Raw genomic sequence first — 21,163 nt, 5'->3', positions numbered from 1 at the left:
CAGCTTCTAAGTGTTCCACTCGTGGCCCCCTGGTCTGTGTTGTACTGTGGTGGGCCTGTGTTGTAGTATCTGCTGCGGTAGCGGCCCCGTTGCACAGCCCAGGCCCAGATGTAGAAGGAAGCCAGAACACAGTGTCAGGGCAGCTACTGCATGGCCCCACTCACCTTGTGGATCCTGCCTGTTTCGATGGTCTCCGCCTCAGTTACTGCTCCCATGCAGCCGCCGCCAGGGTCAAATCACGGTGTTGCTGTCTAAGCGAGCGCCTATATCTTTTGTCACAACAGTAGAGAGAGAGTCCCACCTGTCCAGTCCTCTGTTTTAAATCCCTTTCCTGTGTTTTTTCATTTTCAACATGGCACCCAAGAAATGAACAAATTAAGGCAAAGCTTCCGACGAAAGAAAGATGTATTTGTACCAGAGGCAAGTAGGCCGCACCAATGGCAAACCGATGAAGAATCCGTTCGAACTGGCAAATGCAGCTTTCCAGTTAAGGTAAGAGTTTGTTTGTTCCCTCTGTAGAGGTTTACATCTCAGTTGTCCTGCTAGTTAAACATTTGCTGCGCAAAAAAACTGTAATAAAATATAGGTAAGTGTTATTTTTTTGCAGCATAACGTTTTTACCTTTACATTTAGTGATTCACTTACAGCTGTTGAACTTTAAGACTTCTAGGTGTAATCAAAGAGTCTAACCTCTTTCCACTCCCATGAGAATCCGACTTTCTATCCTGAGAACTTAACGAAAATAAAGAGATCAAATGGTGCATTTTATAGTACAATTTCCGGAGCAAATGGCTAAAAAAAGCTTATTCCAGGGGTAGCTCTGAAGGGGCACTCATGAAACATTCTATAATTCATGGTCTTCCAAGCAAGCAAGACCCTATCAACACGAGTATTGGCAGAGGTGGGGCCGATCGACTCCCAAAAATGTGAAGAGATAAAACCAAGTGTACTTTTTACAAAATAATTTTCCTAAGCAGATGAAAAAAATTGGAATGTTTAACCAGCACTTTCAAATATGTGTGTAAGAAGTACCATGTGACCTATTTCTTCCAAAATGGGAAAAATTAATCCTTTCCATTGGTTTTCCTGCCCAGCCATTTCCCTCTGTTAAACCCCCAATGTACTTAAAAAAAAAAAAAAAACGCCAAGCCGTGTCCTACTAATTTTATTTTTCTGCTTCCACTGAGTTTGAAGTTTTAGACACTGAAAAATAAATTTCAGATCTGCCTCTGGACTGCAGTTTAACACAGATCTGTTCAATTGAGAACCTGTAAAATGTGTGAAGCGCTTGTCACCTTCTGTGAGCTAATTGTTATGCTGATGTGTACCAAAGTCAAAATGTATTAAGATTTGTTTATGGTTTTTCACTGCTCAAATATTAAAATACATTTCTTTAACCCTATAATAGTAAAGCAACTTATAAGACATCAACCATTGCCATACATTTTCCTCAAAAAAGATGCAAAATATTGTTAGAAATTGTGTTCATGTATTGTCATATTGATGTTCTTTCATATACAACTAAAGTCAAAAGGTGATCACTCTTGTGGTGTGCTGCAGACTTTGTAACCTCGAATCGTAGGCATTCCTCTCAGCTTTACCGCAATGCCAAATGACATGAGCCTAGATTTTAAGGTTTGTTTGTAAATGAATTCTGCATATTTAGCTTTTCCTTGGTCTTGGAGGATCCAGAACGCTATCCGTCTATAGGCAGAAAATTAGATCATTTAGATTCCTGCAAGCAGCTATTGATCTCTAGGGACCTATAGTGATTTTGATGGGTGCGCCCGTTAAACCTATGTGCAAGATTATCATATGGGGTAGACCTGAGATCATGTATAGTTATTTTACATTTATCTTGCTCCTAACATGTTTTGACCATTATCTTTTGATATGGTCATCCTGAGACCTTTCTGTAATGTACATTTATACCTGTGATCCATTTTTGGCATGATTGTATGTATACTCATGTATGTGTATAGTAAATTATTATGGTTTACTGTCCAGCACTTTCCCTGAGTTATGTTGGATTGGAGTTAAAATAGTAAATTATTATGGTTTACTGTCCAGCACTTTCCCTGAGTTACGTTGGATTGGAGTTAGAATAGTAAATTATTATGGTTTACTGTCCAGCACTTTCCCTGAGTTATGTTGGATTTGGAGTTAGAATAATAAATTATTAATGTATTTTTAAAACAATAATAAAACAAATTTTCTTTTTAATGATATTTGTCAATATTATTACATATATTGAAATATTTAAGATTATATTTAATAAAATGTGTATAAAAATCAATTATACATTTTTATAACATTTTAAAATTTATATCACAAGTTTATAAATTTATAAAGTACAATACTAATAAAGTCTTGTAAAAGAGTATTTATTGTTAGTTTTGTTTGTAGATGGAAACATTTAAACATTTTGAAAACTTTTTTTTGTATATACTTATATTTAACATTGCAGTATTTGTAACATATACATTGTAATTTTTTATTAATTAGCATATTAATTTTTAAAAAATCGAAAATAAATGTAATATGTTAATTAATTTACATATAATTGGCATTTCCAAACATATATACATAAAATTGTTCACATTTTTATATTATAAAGAAAAAAACTTTTTACTTAATAAACATATTTTTAATATACAATAATAGTTTTAATATATATTTTGATATTAAAAAATTAATGTATATTTTACATTATTCATGTTTATTCATGCTAATTCATGCTGCTGCCCACCTATAAACAGTCAGGTAGCATGTCGTCACAGACTCACTCTGGCTGACCTTGCCGTTCTTACGCAGCATTCTACTCCTGAGAGCCTTGTAGTACAGGCTGGCAGGATTTACCCTAATTGTTTTCCTACTATCTCCCCCTCTGCCCCAGATAGAGAGTCTAAAAGTATTGAGACATTTGGGAAGAGGATGTTTCTTCAGCTAATCTCGCCCTTAGATAAATCAACTGCAGCAGTTTTTTGGGAAGTTACTCCCATGCTTTACGAGACTCAGGTGCTGAGATCTTCCCAGCAGTCCCTGAAGAAGTTCGCACCAATTTAGTAGAGACCATTCAAGAAGGCCTGGATGCAGCCAAGTGCGTTATGTGGTCATGCCCGGACACGACCACCTCGTTTGGGCAGAGCAGTTGGGATTTGTGTGGTGCTCTAGCTTTACATGTGGATGAGATCGACAGGCCTCTAGGGTGATGTTTAGGTGTTGCTAATGGATATGGCTTTTGACTGGTCTCACCTCTTTGGCCAGAAACCTCACTCTGCCCTTGAGTGCTCAAAAAGAGTAGTGCCACTGAGTACTCCTTCAGTCTCTAAATAAGCTCAACCCATCTGTCAGCAGCCTAGAAGCTGCTTAAGTTTGCCCTTAGCAGAAAACAACCGCCCAGTGGGAGGCAGGATCAGTCCTTTTCTCTATGGGTAACAAGTCGTAACATCCGACAGGTGGGTCCTGTAGATTGCCCAACTAGGCTATGCCTCAATTTCTTCCTCGGGAAGGACATTTTCAATATGCTCAAGTTAGCCCTGGTTCTATCTGCCCTGGATCCAAGGGAATGGATGGTGGTGTTGGACCTGCTGGTCTCCTATTTCCATGTCCCTGTCCTGCAGGCCCACAGGCTCTATGTGCACCACAAGCATTTTCAGTGTGCCTCACCAGTGTCCCTCAAGTGTTCACAAAGGTGATGGCAGTTTTTGCAGTGTAGCTTCAGAGATTGGGAGTACCAGTCTTCCCCTACCGCTGTGACTTGCTGTTAAAGGTGGGCTCGCCCAATCAGCTGTGGACCACCTCCAGATGTCGGAGGAGGGTTTACAATCAGTGTGCTGAAGTCCCACCCACTCCTTCGCAGAGCTCCCTTTCATCTCAGCCATCCTGGATGTGGTTCAGGATCAACGTGTCCAGGACATTTTGGCTATGATGCCAATATTTCTGACGGTCGTGAGTCGCAGTGAGAATGGCTTTGAGGCTTCTTGGTCCACTTGTTTACTGCATACTGCTAGTTAACCATGCCAGGTGGCAAAAACAGGGTCTGCAGTGGGTGCTGAAATGTCAGTGAGCCAAGCACCAATGAAACCTATCATTTTTTGGTGGAGACTGCAAAAGGTCTGGATGGTGGCTGCATGATCGTAGTTAAACCAGTGGCAGACTCCTCACTCTACCCCACCAAGAACAGACGGAGGATACAGACATGTCCTCCTGGCTTGGTGAGATCATATGGGAGAGGTGTCTTTCCGAGGACTCTTGTCTCCAGTAGATACACTCCTCCATGTCATCTTGCTGGAATTGAGGGCCATTTACTTGCTGTTTAAAGCCTTCCTGACTGGGCTGGCTAAAACATCAGGGCATCTATTTTTAAACAGGGCAGATAAACTCAGTCAGAGACTCCTATTAATATCACAGATGACAGACACACCTGTAGGTGACACTTGGCTTCTTCCAGAAATGGGGAGATCCCTTGCTCGAGCTCTTCACCACTGCAGAGAAAGCATACTGTTGACACTTTTGCATGTTGAATTTCCCAAAATAAGGCTCTCTGTCTAGAGGGTACATAGGACTCCTGTATGCTTTCCCGCCACTACCTCTTCTGCCCCAAGTTCTGAAGAAGACCAGAAATGACCAGGTCCAAGGCGTCCTAGTGACCCCAGATTGGGCAGGGGGAGTGTGGTGCGCAAACCTCTGGCCATGAGTACTCTTTGATTAGAATACTGCTTCTGGAGGATCTTCTGCCACAGTAACAGGGCAGAGTCCTATACCCAGGCCTGTGCAATCTGTACTCCATGCCTGGAGATTGAGTGGCTGTAGTTGACTGCATTCAGTCTACCACCTGATGTCATTTTGCTGGCCAGGCATCCTTCTACTAGTCTGTTTACACCTTACGATGGGACCAGTTTGTGGTTTGGTGTGGTACTCGAAGGTACCGTTTTGCTTTCTGTTCTAAAGGTGAGGAATTTGCGGTTGGAAGTATCCATCAGAAAAACAAGTTACTTAACTTTAGTGATGCTCTTTCTGGTGGATACTCTATCCACAGATTCTTCACTAACTTCCATCCTTCCTCCTTCTGTGGCATGGACTCTTTTCCATCCAGAATGTTCCACATTTGAGATATGAACACTGGCATGGGGATTTTTTTTTTTTGCCTCTGTGTCCGAGGGCACAAATGTGTCGAAGGAAACTGAGCTCTTTGTGCTTGGGTTGTGCCTATATGCGGCGTCAGCAGTCGCTTTCAGGCTGAAGTGAAGTAGACGAGAAACTGCTTGACGCCGCCCACTGGCTTGCAAGGGCCATGTTAAAAAATCTTCGGGATACGGTCTGGCGCCTGGAAATATTCTAAAAGTGAGGAATCTGTTTAGAGTATAGTATCCACCTGAAAGAGCATTACCGAAGGTTAGTAAATTGTTCTTTTGGCAGGAGTTTTCATCTCTATAATTTTTGGGGCAGAGATATGATGTCCTTCAGGAATAAAATTCCTTGCTCATCAGAACTAGATAACATGTTCTCAAATTTAAATTTGGAATCCTGAAATATCAGCCCTCTAGGATATCCTCCCCCCAGTACATGGGGAGGGGTGGGGCGTGGGCAGGCAATACCCTCTTATCTTTTTTTAACTTTTTTTCTTGGAAAAGTGCCGGAGTCTTAAAATGACTGCCACCACATTATTATTGTTGATGTGGTGGTAGCCAGTTAGATAACACAAGGAGATGATGGACGTAGCGCTGAAACTTTTCAGACACTCACCCCCAGTCACAGATCTGGGTTGAATCCATCATCATTCTTTAGCTCACTTTCCCACCTCAGTTCAGAACCAGATATATGCAAATCAGTCTTGACCCTGTGCCTCATGGTAACAGTCCAGCTCGAACTGCCAAGCCAGTTCTTCCCTGACCGGAAACAAGTATCCTGAGACCGGTTTCTGGGTAACACCCTTCATCAGCCAGGCTAGCTTGAATCCAGTGGCAAAGTGAGCAAGGGACCCACGTCCACATCATACCCTGCCAACTTAGGGCGAACAAATCAAACACAAGGAGATGATGTTAGCCAGTAAGATGTTATCTTGATCTGTCGGAACTGCAGATCCTCTGTGGCTTGAAATATGCAAAGATCTTGAATATCAATTTATTGAAAACTACTGAAAGGATTTCCACAATATCACAAAAAACACGCTTTCTAGACCAAGATCTAGCTTTCTACCAAATTTGTTGCCATTCCGTTCACCCATTTGGGCTGTAGCTGTGTATAAATTTTTGCGTTTTGTTTGGATCCCTCCCTTTTTCTCGGCCCCCACTTGACGACTCTCCCAAATCCTTCCAGGAAGGAGCTGAGGTGGATGAGACTTTAAAAAGTTTTTTTTAAGATTTGTCAAGCAGCGCTAAATTTATAAGCAAACAAAAAATGCTTTTCCTGTGGAAGTTGGGTGTATGTGTGTGTGTGCGTGTGTTAGTTATATCCGGGCAGATATATGTATTGATCAGTGGCGGCTGTCTTGTACCGAGGGCAGTGAGGGCACAAAAAATAAAATTCACTTACCTCCACAGCATGACGTCCTCCTTTCTCGGGTGTCTTCCACGAAGCTCCAGATGTTCGGAAACTGCACTACCCCATCCTGGCTCTGATTTCACAGCATGTAAGCAGCACCAGGGTTGGATAGAGAAGGTTCTCACTGAGCTCCTAAGTGCACTGAAGGCCTACGCTTTCGCTAACCAAGCTGTCTAAGGCAGCTGGGTTAGGGAACTTTAAAATATGCTGGTACCACTAGGCAGCGCTGGCCCTGCCCCGTTCTGATACTTATTTCGGGACGGGGTGCTAAAAAATTAAATGGTAATAAACTTTATTACTGTTTTATTTTTCATCTCTGAGGCTTGTGTGGCGACACTCCTCCGATCAAATGGAGTAGCCACCCCTGATATGTATACTGTTATGTGCCCGAGTTAGGCCCATGTAGCAACACTGCACATTTTCTTACATTGCCCTCTTTCTGCACAATAAAATTCTATGATGACCTTTTGCACTTATTCGCCTGTGTGACAATGTTGGATTTGTTTCTATGAAACTGCTTTGCTTACACATTTCACTTTGCGCATTCTGATGCCTCGAGCACAGAATACAAGGTCTTGCATGCTGTACAATGTCATTCAGTCTTTATCCACGGGGCGACATGGCTATCTGTATACCCATAATAATGCTAATTTGTATATTAATCTGAAGGATGCTTTTTATTATAAATAAATGAGCATTTCCGGAGGTTAGACAGAGGAGACACTTTTGCTGACATCGAGAGGACCCTGCATGCTGAGGCTTTGCCAAGCAGCTGCCTAAACACAGTGTCAGCCACTCCATTGGAACGGAGGAGTGCCGCCCCCACAGCAAACAAAGCGATAATAAAACAGGTTTTAAACCTGTTGTATTGTTGTTTTATTTGAATGCCTTTGCCCCGCCCCCAGGACTCTGACGAGTCTTGGGGGCTGGTCTAGGGGATGACTGCTGGTGGGAGAGTGCAGCACTCCCATTCACTGTGCATGAGGTATTTGGCAGGCCGTCTCAGGCCAGCCAAACATCTCATGTGGAGTAAAGTGCTCTCCAGTCCCGGCTGCGTTGCTTGGGCTGGAGAGAGCAGGCACTGGCTCCCAGTCTGCCTGGAAGCGCAAGTTGCAGGCGCTCAGACCAGTCTTGACGCTGCTTTCCTGCAGCGTCGAGATTGGGCCCCAGTGCATTCTGGGAGCTTGTGCCGAGAACCAGAAAGGGTGCGATGCGGAAGGAGACAGCGACGACCTGGTGGTTTTATTCTTTAAAAAAAAATATATTTTCCCCTGACCCCCATCTCCCTCTCTCCTTCTCGGGCCCGGCCCGCCAAGCCTCTTTGGCATCTCCGTGAGGGGTGTTCAGTTCGTGACCAAGACTGGGTATATACATACATGTAGATATATATTTCCACGAACCACTCCAAACCACCTCCTGCAGCGCCGGCGAAGAAGGAGGACGGACCACTCAGTTGAGGCAAGTTGTATTTATTTTTAATCGGTTTCCAGCAGTGACGCGTTTCGGGCTGGGCAGCCCTTGATCACACATCGGATACACGGAACCGCTACCTTTTTAAAGTGCATTTTTTTAAATTTAGTGCACACCCTCTGACATCATGTGATTTGGTCACCTGACCATAAACATAGAAGAAATATGTGCTTGTGTCTGAGTAGTATGTATACATAACTTAGTCAATCATATTTTATCACTGTTTTAATACATACACATGCAGGATATATAGTGCATATAACATTAAGAGAGCCATTCATTAGCTAAATATATATCTGTATAAATACTGGAACATTTTTCTCAACAGGTAGCAACTATAGCTGTGTAAATACTGATACAACACCAACCGAAACTTTCCCTAATTGTAGATTAGGGATAACTATTGCTGTAAAATACATAATATGGCTCACAAATGGCATATTAATATAATATCCTGCTTCAAGATAATATAAAATAGTGTACTAAAACCACTGTGCAAAAGAAGTGGTATAAAGGTAAAAACCTCTGCTGATATAGATATAGCTATTCTGGGACATTAAACTGGTGCACTGTCCCTATTCATAGGTAAAGTGTATCCGATGCATACTTGGACATTGCACTGTATTACATTCAAAATACCCTGTCCTCTATGCAGGCATGAGCTTGTGTCTATATTCAATAACGCACAGCATTGAAAGACTGTCTGTAAATGATGGGCAGCAGTGGGCACGGATTCATCTGTAGGCATCTGCATTGTTTGGCTAACAACCTGGAGGGGATGCATGGGAGGTTTCTGGTACGCCCTTAACTTCTCTCCAAAGGATGCCCTCAGGGAGATGTTGACTTTACACTTCTTCATTCGTGGTGCACTGTCAGTGCGCACCATAATGTATATGTTATTTCAATAGTACAAACCTAGCTAAAAGGCAGCAGAACTCTGTAGATGGTCACAGGGTAGCTTACAGTTGGCGGGTAATCGAGGAAGCTGAGTTATAAACAGTTAATGCATTGTGATGTAGTGTTCCTTAAAGAGGGGAGTCTTCAAATCTTTCCTAAATTGGAGCAGTGTTAAAGCGGTCTTGATAGATTGATTGATGGATTATTTGTTCCAGATCCTGGGTGCATCAGAGGGCCTGTTGTCTTGTTTTTTCTTTCTTACACTTCTGTTCAGTCAGATTTTGTCCTGGCTGTGGGGGTACCAAGAACTACCAGAGATGGTGAACTTGTCTGCAAGATAAGCGAGAGTGCTGGTTGTGATGGCTTTGTAAACGATGCAGCATGTTTTGAAGATGGTGCGGTTGACCTGTTTGTGCTTTGTGCCCAAGTTTGTGATTCAGTACCTGGGCAAAGGCGTTTCCTCATTTGCATGGGGCCATGCTTGATGCAAATATAGGAATCAAATGTCCCCAATACCTAATTTGCTCACCGCTAGGATCGCACAGGTGTAAGTGTACATCTGTGCTATACATATTACAGAATTGGACATACGAGCCTCTGTGGCTGCTTCTAGAATAACAAGGTGCCGCTGGGGTTGACGAATTGGATGCAAACACCCATTGCATACCTGGGGAGATTTGTCGTATGGACTTTGATATCTGTACCTAATGGTGGACCATATAGTGCACGAATATTAAATTGAGTATTTCTGTTGATTTTCTCAGCCTCTGTACTTATGACACCAGCCACAGAGGGACTGGATGGAGCTCTTCTTCACTAAATTACTTCTCCGGTGTTGATAAATTGGAAAGAAGGAAAATAATTCAATAGTGCATTTTGGGGTGTTCCGGGACGGATGTTTAGAATGGTGCTTTTATAAAAACGTGTTCCTTTCTTCTTACAGTACCTTGGACATGCGGAAGTCGATGAATCCAGAGGGATGCATATCTGTGAGGATGCAGTTAAAAGACTTAAATCGGTACTGTATACCTGTCACAGCATTGAATACAAATTGAAATGAGCAAGTGGTTGGTGTACAAGTGAATATAGCACACTTTATTGCATATGGAAATAACATACTGATTCGCTGAATAATAATTTTGTCTGGGTAATTTTGGTCAAGGGATTAATACTTCTTTGATGCTACTTAAAAAGTGATTAAGTGGATGTGAAATGGAGGTGGCAGATGACAATCGGACCACGGGAGAACAATTCCAAAATCGAGACCCAAATGTTATCCTTTTGACAAGACTTTATGAACTGGGTCACTTTTCTGCTAATTAAATGTTCAAAAAGACCCTTGAGTTTTATGATCATAAGAAATTTGTCATTATTGAACCTGCACAGTCTGTTTTCAGCTTCCAGAAGCATCTTGCGCAAGTATTCCAGATATGCAACTGACCTCGTCAAAAGAAGAGCAAACAATTTAAAGAAACTGAGACAAGTTAGTCAATCTAATTACAATGGGGCTGCCAGAATCCTGTTTCCAACACTGCATACAATTTACAGTTGGCAATAGCACGCAGATAAATGGTGTCGGCGCCAAGTGCTGGTGGAGGGAGTGTTTGGAAGCTCTGTGAATCAGACCATTAGCTGTGCATGTTTGATAAAAGTAGATAATCACTTATTGAGAAGATAGTTCTCCGAGTTCTCAGAGGTTTCTGTGGAGTCAATGTAACTCCCACGCTTTACGAATCTTTAACTCGAGACAAAGGACTTAAAAAAGAAGTAACCCAGATTCTGAATGAAAGCTTAATATTGTAACGTCTTCTACGAAGGTCTGCTAGACAGAAAAGTTATAAACTTGCAAATGATACATGGTGGCTAGCACGACTAGTCCCTTTCGGTGCCGAACATCTAATTACAAATCTACACTGTGGTTTGTTCCATCCACATAGTCTGAATAGGAGGAGGAGCCTTGATGACTACGTTTCACCACAAGATAGTCACAGCTGTCAATCTGTAGTTCTTCAATGTTAATACAGGATAAGGAAATCGTGAATTTTACTGTAATACTGCCCCTTGTGTCTTGTTGTATTTCGAAGCAGGCTGTTATTTTTTGCAACTTTCACTTGTGGACAGAAGTAGGCATCCCCTGGATTTAGGGATGGTTCGTGGTCTTATCCAAGAGACAAAGTCTTCCTGATGGAGGTATTCAGTGTGGAGAATTTGAGTTTCACATGGTTCATTAAACTAGGTATCAGTAGAAGTCATATACAAAATTAGAACCATGTGCCTCAGGCTCTCCCTAAAGTTGTGCTACTTATTCTTAACTAAGGTTGACGGTTGCTGGCAGAGGCTTGTTAAGTTCAGAACGCATTGATTCCGCTGGTACGAGACAACTTCCCATTGCATGGAAACCCTTGTCCATGCATGACAGCAGTGAAGTGATGGATACTGTGGGTAGGGACATGTTGGCTGAACTTCAGGAGCCTCAAGAAGCATCCAAACTAGCAAAGGGGTGTGAGTAATAGTTTGGCCTTTTAACTTGTTCTAGGTGTGGAACTGGAATGATGGTGTGTCAGTATGCTGAAGTGTGCTGCCTTGATGTAGGTGTGCCAACTTATGGAACTGAACTGCTTCGAGTCTCGTGCTCTGTCTGTCTCTCACACACACTTTTTTTATCAATATGGTGCATATACGAATGTATCAAATTGAAAAGTAATAATATACGTGCCATGCAACATGAATGATACAGCAATGCATGTTAAGAGCCTGGAGATGCAGGTTGTAACTTACTTCTTCTTATGCATGTGTGGTGTAAGCTGAAGACTTAACTGGCAAAATAAGTGCCTTAATATATCCAGCAATCCTCGATACAATGCGATCAATCTATATATGGTAACGCCAGTGATTACTGTCACGGATGGGAGGGGTTTGGGTGCATGTGCAGCACACAAAGCCTGTACAGGTAGATTTCTCATAAGTCCACTTGGCCCTCACAAAGTAAACCTCCACAATAATTTTTTATTGCTTCCTACAAGGTAGCATTCGTGTTACAGATGGAATGTTGTGCTTTAAATTGGACACATAAAGATGCAGCTTTAACTCAGTCTTTTACTAAAGATGCATGCTTGCAAAATCTAGCTAAGTGGATTCTGTAGATACATTTCTTTTACGTTACTCTCGGTTGACTTGACATTTTTACACCAATACTGAAGGACTGTCTATAACCGATGAGTCATGATTTTGCAGTTCATTTGCGTTACAAAAGAGTGCTAATGGGGAGCTGGGTGAGTTAGCTGAATTAAGTGTTAAGACAAATTAGCAATGGCCTGTTGGAATCTTAAAATGGTCCAAACTGTATCTCACCTTATGATGCCCATGCCTCTGTGATGGGTACTCGTGAGAAACCCGTATATACCTCTTAACGAGTTTGTCACTTCTGTGGGAAGGTGAGAAAGTATCATGTGTCTGTAGTCTGTCTCATTTATCATTTGCAGGCCTACAGCTCGACTCTTTCTGCTGCTGGGAAACCGTTTAGGTTTTTTTTAAAACTTGCTTTTGTTTGTTTAGTACAGTAAGGTAGACCTGTAGTAATGTAGATTTCTCTCGGAGCAGAAGAGTGTTTCTTTATAGCATTCTGGTTGGGATTTCTTTGTAGAACACTGGAAGGGATGCAAGATTTTTTACATTCTTCTTAATTTGTATTTTTGTTTTGTGGTCATCCCTAATCCAGGAGCTGTGAAAGATGTGGTGTAGCCTACTTCTGGATCAGAGTTCACCTTTCTGTCACAGTTTCTGTCAAGGCTCAAAACACTATTAAGGTGTAAATTAATTTCTGTCGCTATGAGAGTAACAGATGGACCATTGAGTTACCATATGAGGCACGCTCTGTTATCTTAGTGCAACTTTCCTCCCATTAATAGCTTATTGTTGCTTTGAAATTGCTATTTGAAATCGAAATAAGCAAGTTTGAGTAGTGGTCTGTAATACAAAGAAACTTTGAAGAGCGCTACTGTCAACAGGATTTAATGTGATTGTACTTTGGCATGTCGCAGGTTGCATTTAAACCTCGTGAAGATGATTAGGAGTGGGCAGGGCACAAGGTGTGGTGTTTACAAGGTGTGGTGTTTACAAGGTGTGGTGTTTACAGTGTTTACAAGGTGTGGTGTTTACAAGGTGTGGTGTTTACAAGGTGTGGTGTTTACAAGGTGTGGTGTTTACAAGGTGTGGTGTTTACAAGGTGTGGTGTTTACTAGGTGTGGTCAGTAACTCCTGTTTCCAATTCCCCGCTTGAAAAGAAGCTGTTGTATGTGGAAATGGCGTTTTGCTTCACATAATTCAACAGGGTATCTTTATTTCCCCACTGTTTCCCTTTCATACATTTAGACCGGTATAAACTGCCGATATGTATCAGTTAAAAATTGTGTGTTTACTGAATAGCTCGGTATTCCAATCCCTCCTGATAAAGTTGGCAATAGCACGCAGATAAATGGTGTCCGCGCAAAGTGCTGGTGGAAGCATTGCACTGGACTACCTTACTCCCAAGCAGGCCCCGTGTAACCTTGTCTTTAAAGTACCTTCTCATTTTAAATGGCTCAGTCATTTGTATTTTAATTGTTTGACCGTTGACAATTGGTTTTAATGCATTTTCTTGTTTTAGCAGGTAAAGAAAATTAATATGTGTGTTCAAAATTCACATGTGTTATAATTAACTGCATTGATGCATGACATCTTTTTCTATTAACTTGGCTGGATTGATCTTTCTCTTCCAAAAATTCTTAACACGTTTCAGCTATGAACAAAATTAACCATTAACTATCCTTTAGGGATTAAGTGTTCTGTTAAATCGCCTGTAGCTTTCACGCACTGATTATCACTGACTGCTTGATAAAAAGCATAGTTATTCGACTTGGCAGCAGTTTCTCGACCCTCTAATTAGTTGTAAAATCTTGCCAAAATCTTTTCTTCCCAGAAAAATGATTAAAAAAATTATAGTAATTCAGACACCAAAGGTTCATCATAGAAATAACTCATGGTATTTACTGTGCTTATGCTAGGACTAAATGAATTGCTGGCTGTAATTAAGAATGCTCTCTCCAACATTATTCCTTTAAATCCTTTTCAATTAGCTTTAAAGAAAAAACAGCAAAAATAAAAAAATTGTAAAACTCAACAGGGTCAGGTAATGTGCATCTAGATTACGGGTACACCCTATTCGTATGCAGCATGAATCCAAGGGAGCATATAGTATTGGAAGTATCAGTTGAGCCTATAGATTCAAGTTGTACGAAGACAGTTGTATGCCATCTTCCATTACATGATCCGATGGGCCTACCAGCTCTTTCATCGCAGAGTAATGATTAAGTCAGATCTACAGTCAACAGGAGGCTTTAGACCATACATAGTGAATTACCCATTTATTTTGTATTATACGCAGAAAGAAACATATTGCAAGTTCTCAGTGTACACCTTATTGGGCAACATATTTTGATATATGACACACTGTCTTTGACCTCTTAACCGCTGCAGTAAAAGTCTCTACATTTTTTATATCCTACAAATAAGTAGCTACGGCAACACATGGCTGATAAATACTTGCACATCAGGTGCAACACCTGATGTGCAAGTATTTGAAGACTTTCTGCACAGTTTCAGTCTTCTTTCTCGTATATGCTATAGTCAGTTCCTACAAAGTGGGAAAGAGCATCGTAAAGTGCAGTGCGTTCTGTTTTTAAGAGCGACATAGTGAAAAGCAGAAGCCTGATAATACACCTGCCGAAGTGACTAACAAAATGGCCTGAACTGTTGTAAAAAACCATTTTTTTAAAAAGGTTAAAAGGAGGCATACCCCAATAAAAACGTGGTGTTCCATCTTAGTTAAAGGTTACATTGTCCTGCTTTTTTGTTTGTGGAAAATAAAAGAATATATAAATTTTTTTTTTTGCTGTTTCAGTCTGTACTTTTTCCTCTTTTTAATTCTACTTTCTGTGTGAGGGAGAAGACCGTTTGTCAAATTGTGCACAACCCAAATAAGAAAAAGGCTTACAAAAAGTTAAAAAGCAAAATAAATAGAAGTAAGGAATGTCATAGTTTATTTTTTAAAACCCCATTAGTAGAAAAGTGTTCCATAGTAGAAAATTAATACGGCCTTACAAATGTGTAATCTAAGAGATGCATTTGCTACATTAAGATTGTGGCAAATGAGCTCCTATTTGGGATGCATATGTTGGTTGAAAATTCATCCTTTTGATGTCAATTCTTAATAGGACTGGACTCTTTTCTAGCTTGGCACGTACTTTGTATTGACCCAGTTTTTGTATGTAAGGTAACTAAAGTAGACCAATGTTCGAGGCATATGGGCTGCAGATGGTACATTATGAATAGATCGCCATCTGGTGTTGGGCTCGGATGATTGCACTTGTTTTTCTCTTGGAGAGTCTTTTGTCTCTTGGTGACTCCTCCTTTGGTTGGTAGTGCGCATGGGCATCGGCTCCATCCTTAGATTGTTTTTTTCCGCCATCGGGTTCGGATGAGGATTGAAGCGCTCCAGATCGACTTCGGAAAGAAGTGACTTTTCGGCGCGTATTCCCTTTCCAATTCGACGGTATTGTTATCGAACGCGACTTCATTTCCATTCTGACGCGTTTGGACTCCAACATCAAAGAAAAACTTTGATCTACGTCGACGAACAGGAGGCCTTTCTCGACGTGGTCAAGCCCGGAGTCCATGGAAAGGACTCCATTTAAGAAATGTCCAACGTGTGGTGCTAAGTTCCCACACAAGGACCTACACGAGATGTGCAACCTCTGCCTATCGCCTGAACACGAATCCAGGGACTGCGAAGCCTGCGCAGCATTCTCCTCCAAGTCGACGATTAGAAACCGTCGAGCTCGAAGACACGAGGTTTCCAGAATGCAGTCGGAGCTGTTCTAAGACCAGCACCTCGATGAAGAAGAGGATCAGGAAGATCAGTCGGGGTCGGAAGGGGATGAGTCGGATGTCGAAGAACTCGACGTGCAACAAACCGTGAGTGACGACGTCCCCTTACCAAAAAACCGACCCCGTGTGGTAACGACCCCGCCTTCGAGCCCGGTCAAACCGCAGAAAAAAGTTTCTGACGCCCCGCCTTCGGGCCCGGCAACGAAACCGAAACTCTCGATCTCACACCATGTCGGATCCGAGAAGCGGTCGACATTGACTTCGACGCCGAAGCTTCATGCAAGGGAAAGCTCGGCATCGAAACATTCCATGTCGAAACCGAAACATGATTCGACGTCGAAGACTCACTCGACAACGAAGAAATCGGAATCGAGCAAACACTCGGTGCCAAAAACACCGAAAATTGACGATCGAAAACAAAGGCACCTTTCGGAACCAAAGGCTTCTGTACCGACACAGGAGCAGCAAACAGATCCCAAACAAAAGATTTTGTTTATCGATCCACAGACTGGCAAAGTAGTGACGAAGAAGAGGAAGAATGAACAGCTAGAAGACAAACCTCTTCCTTCTAAAAAGAGAACACTGGGGACAAATACAACTCCTCCTACTTCTCCTCGACCTAAAGTCACACCCTCTTCTCCTATTCCTCACACTATGCTAAATATTCCCCCACCTTCTACACCAAGACTATCTACACCTCAGTCAGATGTAGACAGTGATACAGGGGTAGGCGTGGGCGGAAAATCCGTTCCGCTCGCGGATTTTGCGGATTTTCGGGAAATCCGCAATCCGCGAGATTTGCGAATTTCCCGCAAAATCCGCAAATCCGCGAGCAGCGGATTTTGCTCGCACTGCTCGCACTGTTCGCGTGAGTTCGCGCCCCGCGAATAAGTGCAAAATTGCAGAAATACGATCTTAGCAAAACTGAAAGTAACTACTTACCAGGTTCAAAAGTTCAGGCTCATCATTAGTAGCCATTTCCTGGAGTGCTTCCTGAGGGGCCCCTCCAGAGTTCAGTTGCCAGTTGAAACTATTATGTGACCCTGCTCTGAACCTCAGAATAGTTACACATATGCCACAAAGGTCCTGAATTACAGCTAAGGGAGACAAGCAGGAGCCAGGCTGGAAGTTAAAATCCATTAATCAGCCCCTAATTCATTATTGTCAGTTGGGGCAGGGCAGGTGTTGTAACTAATTTTGCAACAATGAAAGCACTTAGCAAGTGCAAAAGATCACTAATCAGGGCGCACTAAGGAAGCAGGTGCCAGCTAAAAAAATATTCTGTGACACATGAATCAGCCCCAAATTAATTCAGGTCACTTGAGGCAGGGAAGGTGTGCTTTGCTTTGCCGAAAATAATGTACACTGGACAACCAGAGGGTGTGGTGATGAAACAGAGGGTGGCATGGGTGGGCCAGAGGGTGGCATGAGTAGTCAGAGAGTGGCAGTGGTGACAGAGAGTGGCAGTGATGAAGAAGAGTGTCCCAAACAGGCTGGACACGTAGAAACAACAAGTTCGCGAAACTTGCGACCCGACAGGTAAGTTCGCAATTTGCGAAAGTGTACAAAACCCTCGCGAACTGGCAGAAACACGGGCGAACACAAAAAAAAAAAATCCGCAAATTCGCGGGAATTCGCGGATTTTGCGGATTGCGAATCCGCAAATCCGCAAAATTCGCGAACGCGAGATCCGCAAAATTCGCTCATGCTTATACAGGGGAGGGAGAACCTCAAGGGGACGAGGACACTATCCCAGATGAGGATGATCCATGGGAAAATTATGACGCAGGGTCAGATGATGACAACGACCCAGAGTTATATCCCTCAAAGCCTTCACCACCTGATGATAACACAGGGTTTGTACAGCGTATTAATAGGGCAGCACAATATCATAAGGTAGATCTACATACAGAACCTCAGGTAGAGGATGTCCTATTAGAGACACTACCTACTGCACAAAGAACATCAGGTACTCTACCTATGCTGAAGGGTCTTCTCAGTCACACAGCAGACATATTCAAAGACCCAGTGAGGGCTAGGGTGTTAAACCCAAGAATTGATAAGAAATCAAAGGCTGATCCAATATTTATCAAAGGGCAGGTACCTCTGGACTCGCTTGTAGTTTCAAACGCTCGCAAGAGAGCGAACTCATTATCTACAGGAGAGGCTCCTCCACCTGATAAGGAGTCAAAATTAATAGATGCATCAGGCATGAGAGTGGCATCACAAGCGGCAAATAGCTGGCGTATAGCCAATACACAAGCGCTACTGGCACGTTATGACAGGGCACATTATGATGAGTTAGAAAAACTCATCACACATCTCCCCAAAGAACATCAGAAGAGAGCAGATCAGCTAATACAGGAAGGAAAGATAATAACTAACACTTCCATTAAGTGCGCCCTAGACGCGGCAGACACTGCAGCAAGATCCATAAACACCAGTGTCATGTTAAGGAGACATGCATGGCTTAGAGTCTCAGGGTTCAAACAAGAAGTACAAACATCTTTATTGAACCAATCCTTTGATCAAAAGACACTTTTCGGCTCAAGCACAGATGAGACCTTAGAAAAGATGAAAAAGGACACAGAAACGGCTAAGTCAATGGGAGCATTACAACAGCCAACACAAAGGGGTTCCTTTCGTAGATCCACCTATAGAGGGGGCTCAAAAAGTACAGGAACAAGTCAGCAATCCACCTCTTTTACGCCAACGTCACCCAGAGGTAATTCAAGAGGTAGTTACAGAGGTAACAACAACAAGGGTAGGGGTCGCGGAAATAATAACAACCGCAACTCCCCAACCCCAAAACAGTGACTTAATACAACTTCCCCCAGACCACATAACACCGGTCGGGGGACGTCTAGCACAGTTCCTACCTGTCTGGGAAAACATCACATCAGACAAGTGGGTGAGACAAATTATCCAACATGGTTATTGCCTAGAACTCACTGCTACCCCACCAAACATCCCCCCAAACAGTGTCCAATGAGTCAAGACCATCTGACATTGTTAAAGGAAGAAGTACTATCACTACTACAAAAGCATGCCATAGAGAAGGTTCCAAAACATCAACAAGGGACAGGAGTATACTCTCTATACTTCCTAATCCCCAAAAAAGACGGGTCCCTAAGACCAATCTTGGACCTCAGACCTCTCAATGCATACATAAATTCGGAACATTTCCACATGGTCACGCTCCAACAAGTACTTCCTTTACTGAAGAAAGGAGACTTTCTTTCTACACTGGATCTAAAAGACGCTTACTTTCACATCCCAATTCACAAAGCCCACAGAAAATACCTAAGGTTTGTGGTGGAAGGACAACATTATCAATTCAAAGTCCTTCCGTTCGGTGTCACAACAGCACCAAGAGTGTTCACAAAATGCCTAGCTGTGGTGGCAGCACACCTAAGAAGACAACAAATACATGTCTTCCCTTACTTGGACGATGGGTTAATAAAGGCCAAGTCACAAGAAGAATGCCTTCACAACACACAGAAGACAATTCAATTGCTGCACCACCTAGGGTTTACGGTGAACTACAAAAAATCACACCTACAACCAAACAAAATTCAACAATACCTGGGGGCTACTATAGACACAGAAAGAGCCAAAGCATACCCCAATCCAATCAGGATACAGACAATGGTCAAGTTAATACAAAGATTTCAACCACAACACTCACTACCAGCACGAGTGTTTATGCAGCTGTTAGGCATGATGTCCTCCTGCATACTACTAATACCACATGCCAGACTACAAATGCGTCCACTACAGGAGTGTCTAGCGACACAGTGGAATCAAGCTCAAGGTCAGATTACAGATCTGGTGTTGGTAGACGACCGTACGCATCGCTCTCTGAAGTGGTGGAACACAACAAACATTTCCAAAGGACGGTCGTTCCTAGAACCGATTCCACAAGCGATACTGACAGCGGACGCATCGCTCTCCGGATGGGGAGCGCACATGGACAAATACACAGTGCAGGGGAAATGGAGTGTGCAGCAAAAGAAACTGCACATCAACTACTTGGAACTACTAGCAGTATTTCTAGCACTAAAAGCTTTCCAGATTCAAATAACAAACAAGGCAGCCCTGATCAGAACAGACAACATGACTGCAATGTATTATATTCAAAAACAGGAGTGACACACTCTCTCCAACTATCCAGACTAGCACAGGACATTTGGAGATGGGCCATTCCTCAAAAGATCTATCTGTTAGCAGAACACCTACCAGGAGTTCAAAATCAGATAGCAGACATCCTAAGCAGAGAGTCAGAACAAGTACACGAATGGGAACTGCACAACCAAATACTGCAGCCATTCTTCCAAAGATGGGGACAACCAGAAATAGATCTGTTTGCCAATCATCAGAACGCAAAATGCCAAAACTTTGCATCCAGGTACCCACACCACAGGTCCTAGGGCAATGCACTATGGATAAATTGGTCCAACAAATTTGCTTACGCTTTTCCCCCTCTTCCACTAATTCCGTTAGTGGTTCGGAAACTGCAACAGCACTCAATGACAACGATACTAGTAGCACCCACGTGGGCAAGACAGCCGTGGTTCACCACGCTACTGCAACTCTCACAGGTGCCACATCAAAAGCTAAAATTATTACCCATGCACCTTACATAGAACCATGGAGAAATAATGCACCCAGATCCCAAACAATTGAACCTAGCGATCTGGCTCCTGAGATCATAGAGTTTGTATACTTAGATTTACCTCCAGAATGTATGGAAATCATTAAACAAGCAAGACGTCCCACCACCAGAGCATGCTATGCAGCAAAATGGAAAAGGTTTGCTGTACACTGTAACAGTAACCACATCAACCCTCTGGACGCATCTACTAAACAGATTATTTGCTATTTACTACACTTGCAGCAATGCAACTTAGCATATACCTCAATCAGAGTGCATCTCGCAGCTATAGCAGCGTACCTACAAAACAGGCAACATCTTGGAGAAGCGTGGCTCAGTCGTTAGAGGCGGCAGACCCGGAAGCTGAGATCGGCCGTGGACCAGGGTTCGATTCCCCGCCTCGGCGGGTCTCGGGCTCAAAAATTCCACGGAGTCGACAATTCTCGCTCTGGTGCCTACTTGACTCACGGGGTCACACTCTGCGACTCTGGGCAATAGCTTGCTTAATCTCCACTACGGCCCCTCGCGGCGGGATGCCTGGCTTTCACCTTGTGGATACCCGGCCGGGATATCTCACAGGGGAATACCAGGACGGGTTCCCTAAGCAAGCGCCTTGAGTCCCCTGGGTTATAAGTGCTCTATATAAATCGAAACACATTTACACATTTACAT

At 42.7% G+C, this 21,163-nt stretch overlaps 1 protein-coding gene across 6 annotated transcripts in view; it reads left to right on the top strand.

Moving 5' to 3' along the window:
- Window positions 1–21,163, top strand: part of NUMB (NUMB endocytic adaptor protein) — a 354,591-nt gene that overhangs the window by 206,030 nt on the left and 127,398 nt on the right. For all 6 annotated transcript variants that reach the window (XM_086937094.1, XM_086937092.1, XM_086937091.1 and 3 more), the window contains 2 exons: window positions 365–492; window positions 9,857–9,931. In XM_086937094.1, the coding sequence (XP_086793220.1) occupies window positions 367–492; window positions 9,857–9,931 (201 nt within the window). In that variant the 5' untranslated portion in view covers window positions 365–366. The remainder of the gene's footprint in view (window positions 1–364; window positions 493–9,856; window positions 9,932–21,163) is intronic.

The sequence above is a fragment of the Lissotriton vulgaris genome, chromosome 9 (assembly GCF_964263255.1).
Source record: "Lissotriton vulgaris chromosome 9, aLisVul1.2, whole genome shotgun sequence".
Classification (NCBI taxonomy): domain Eukaryota; kingdom Metazoa; phylum Chordata; class Amphibia; order Caudata; family Salamandridae; genus Lissotriton; species Lissotriton vulgaris.
Note: the sequence above shows the minus strand (reverse complement) of the source record. Positions and strands in the feature narration are given on the sequence as shown.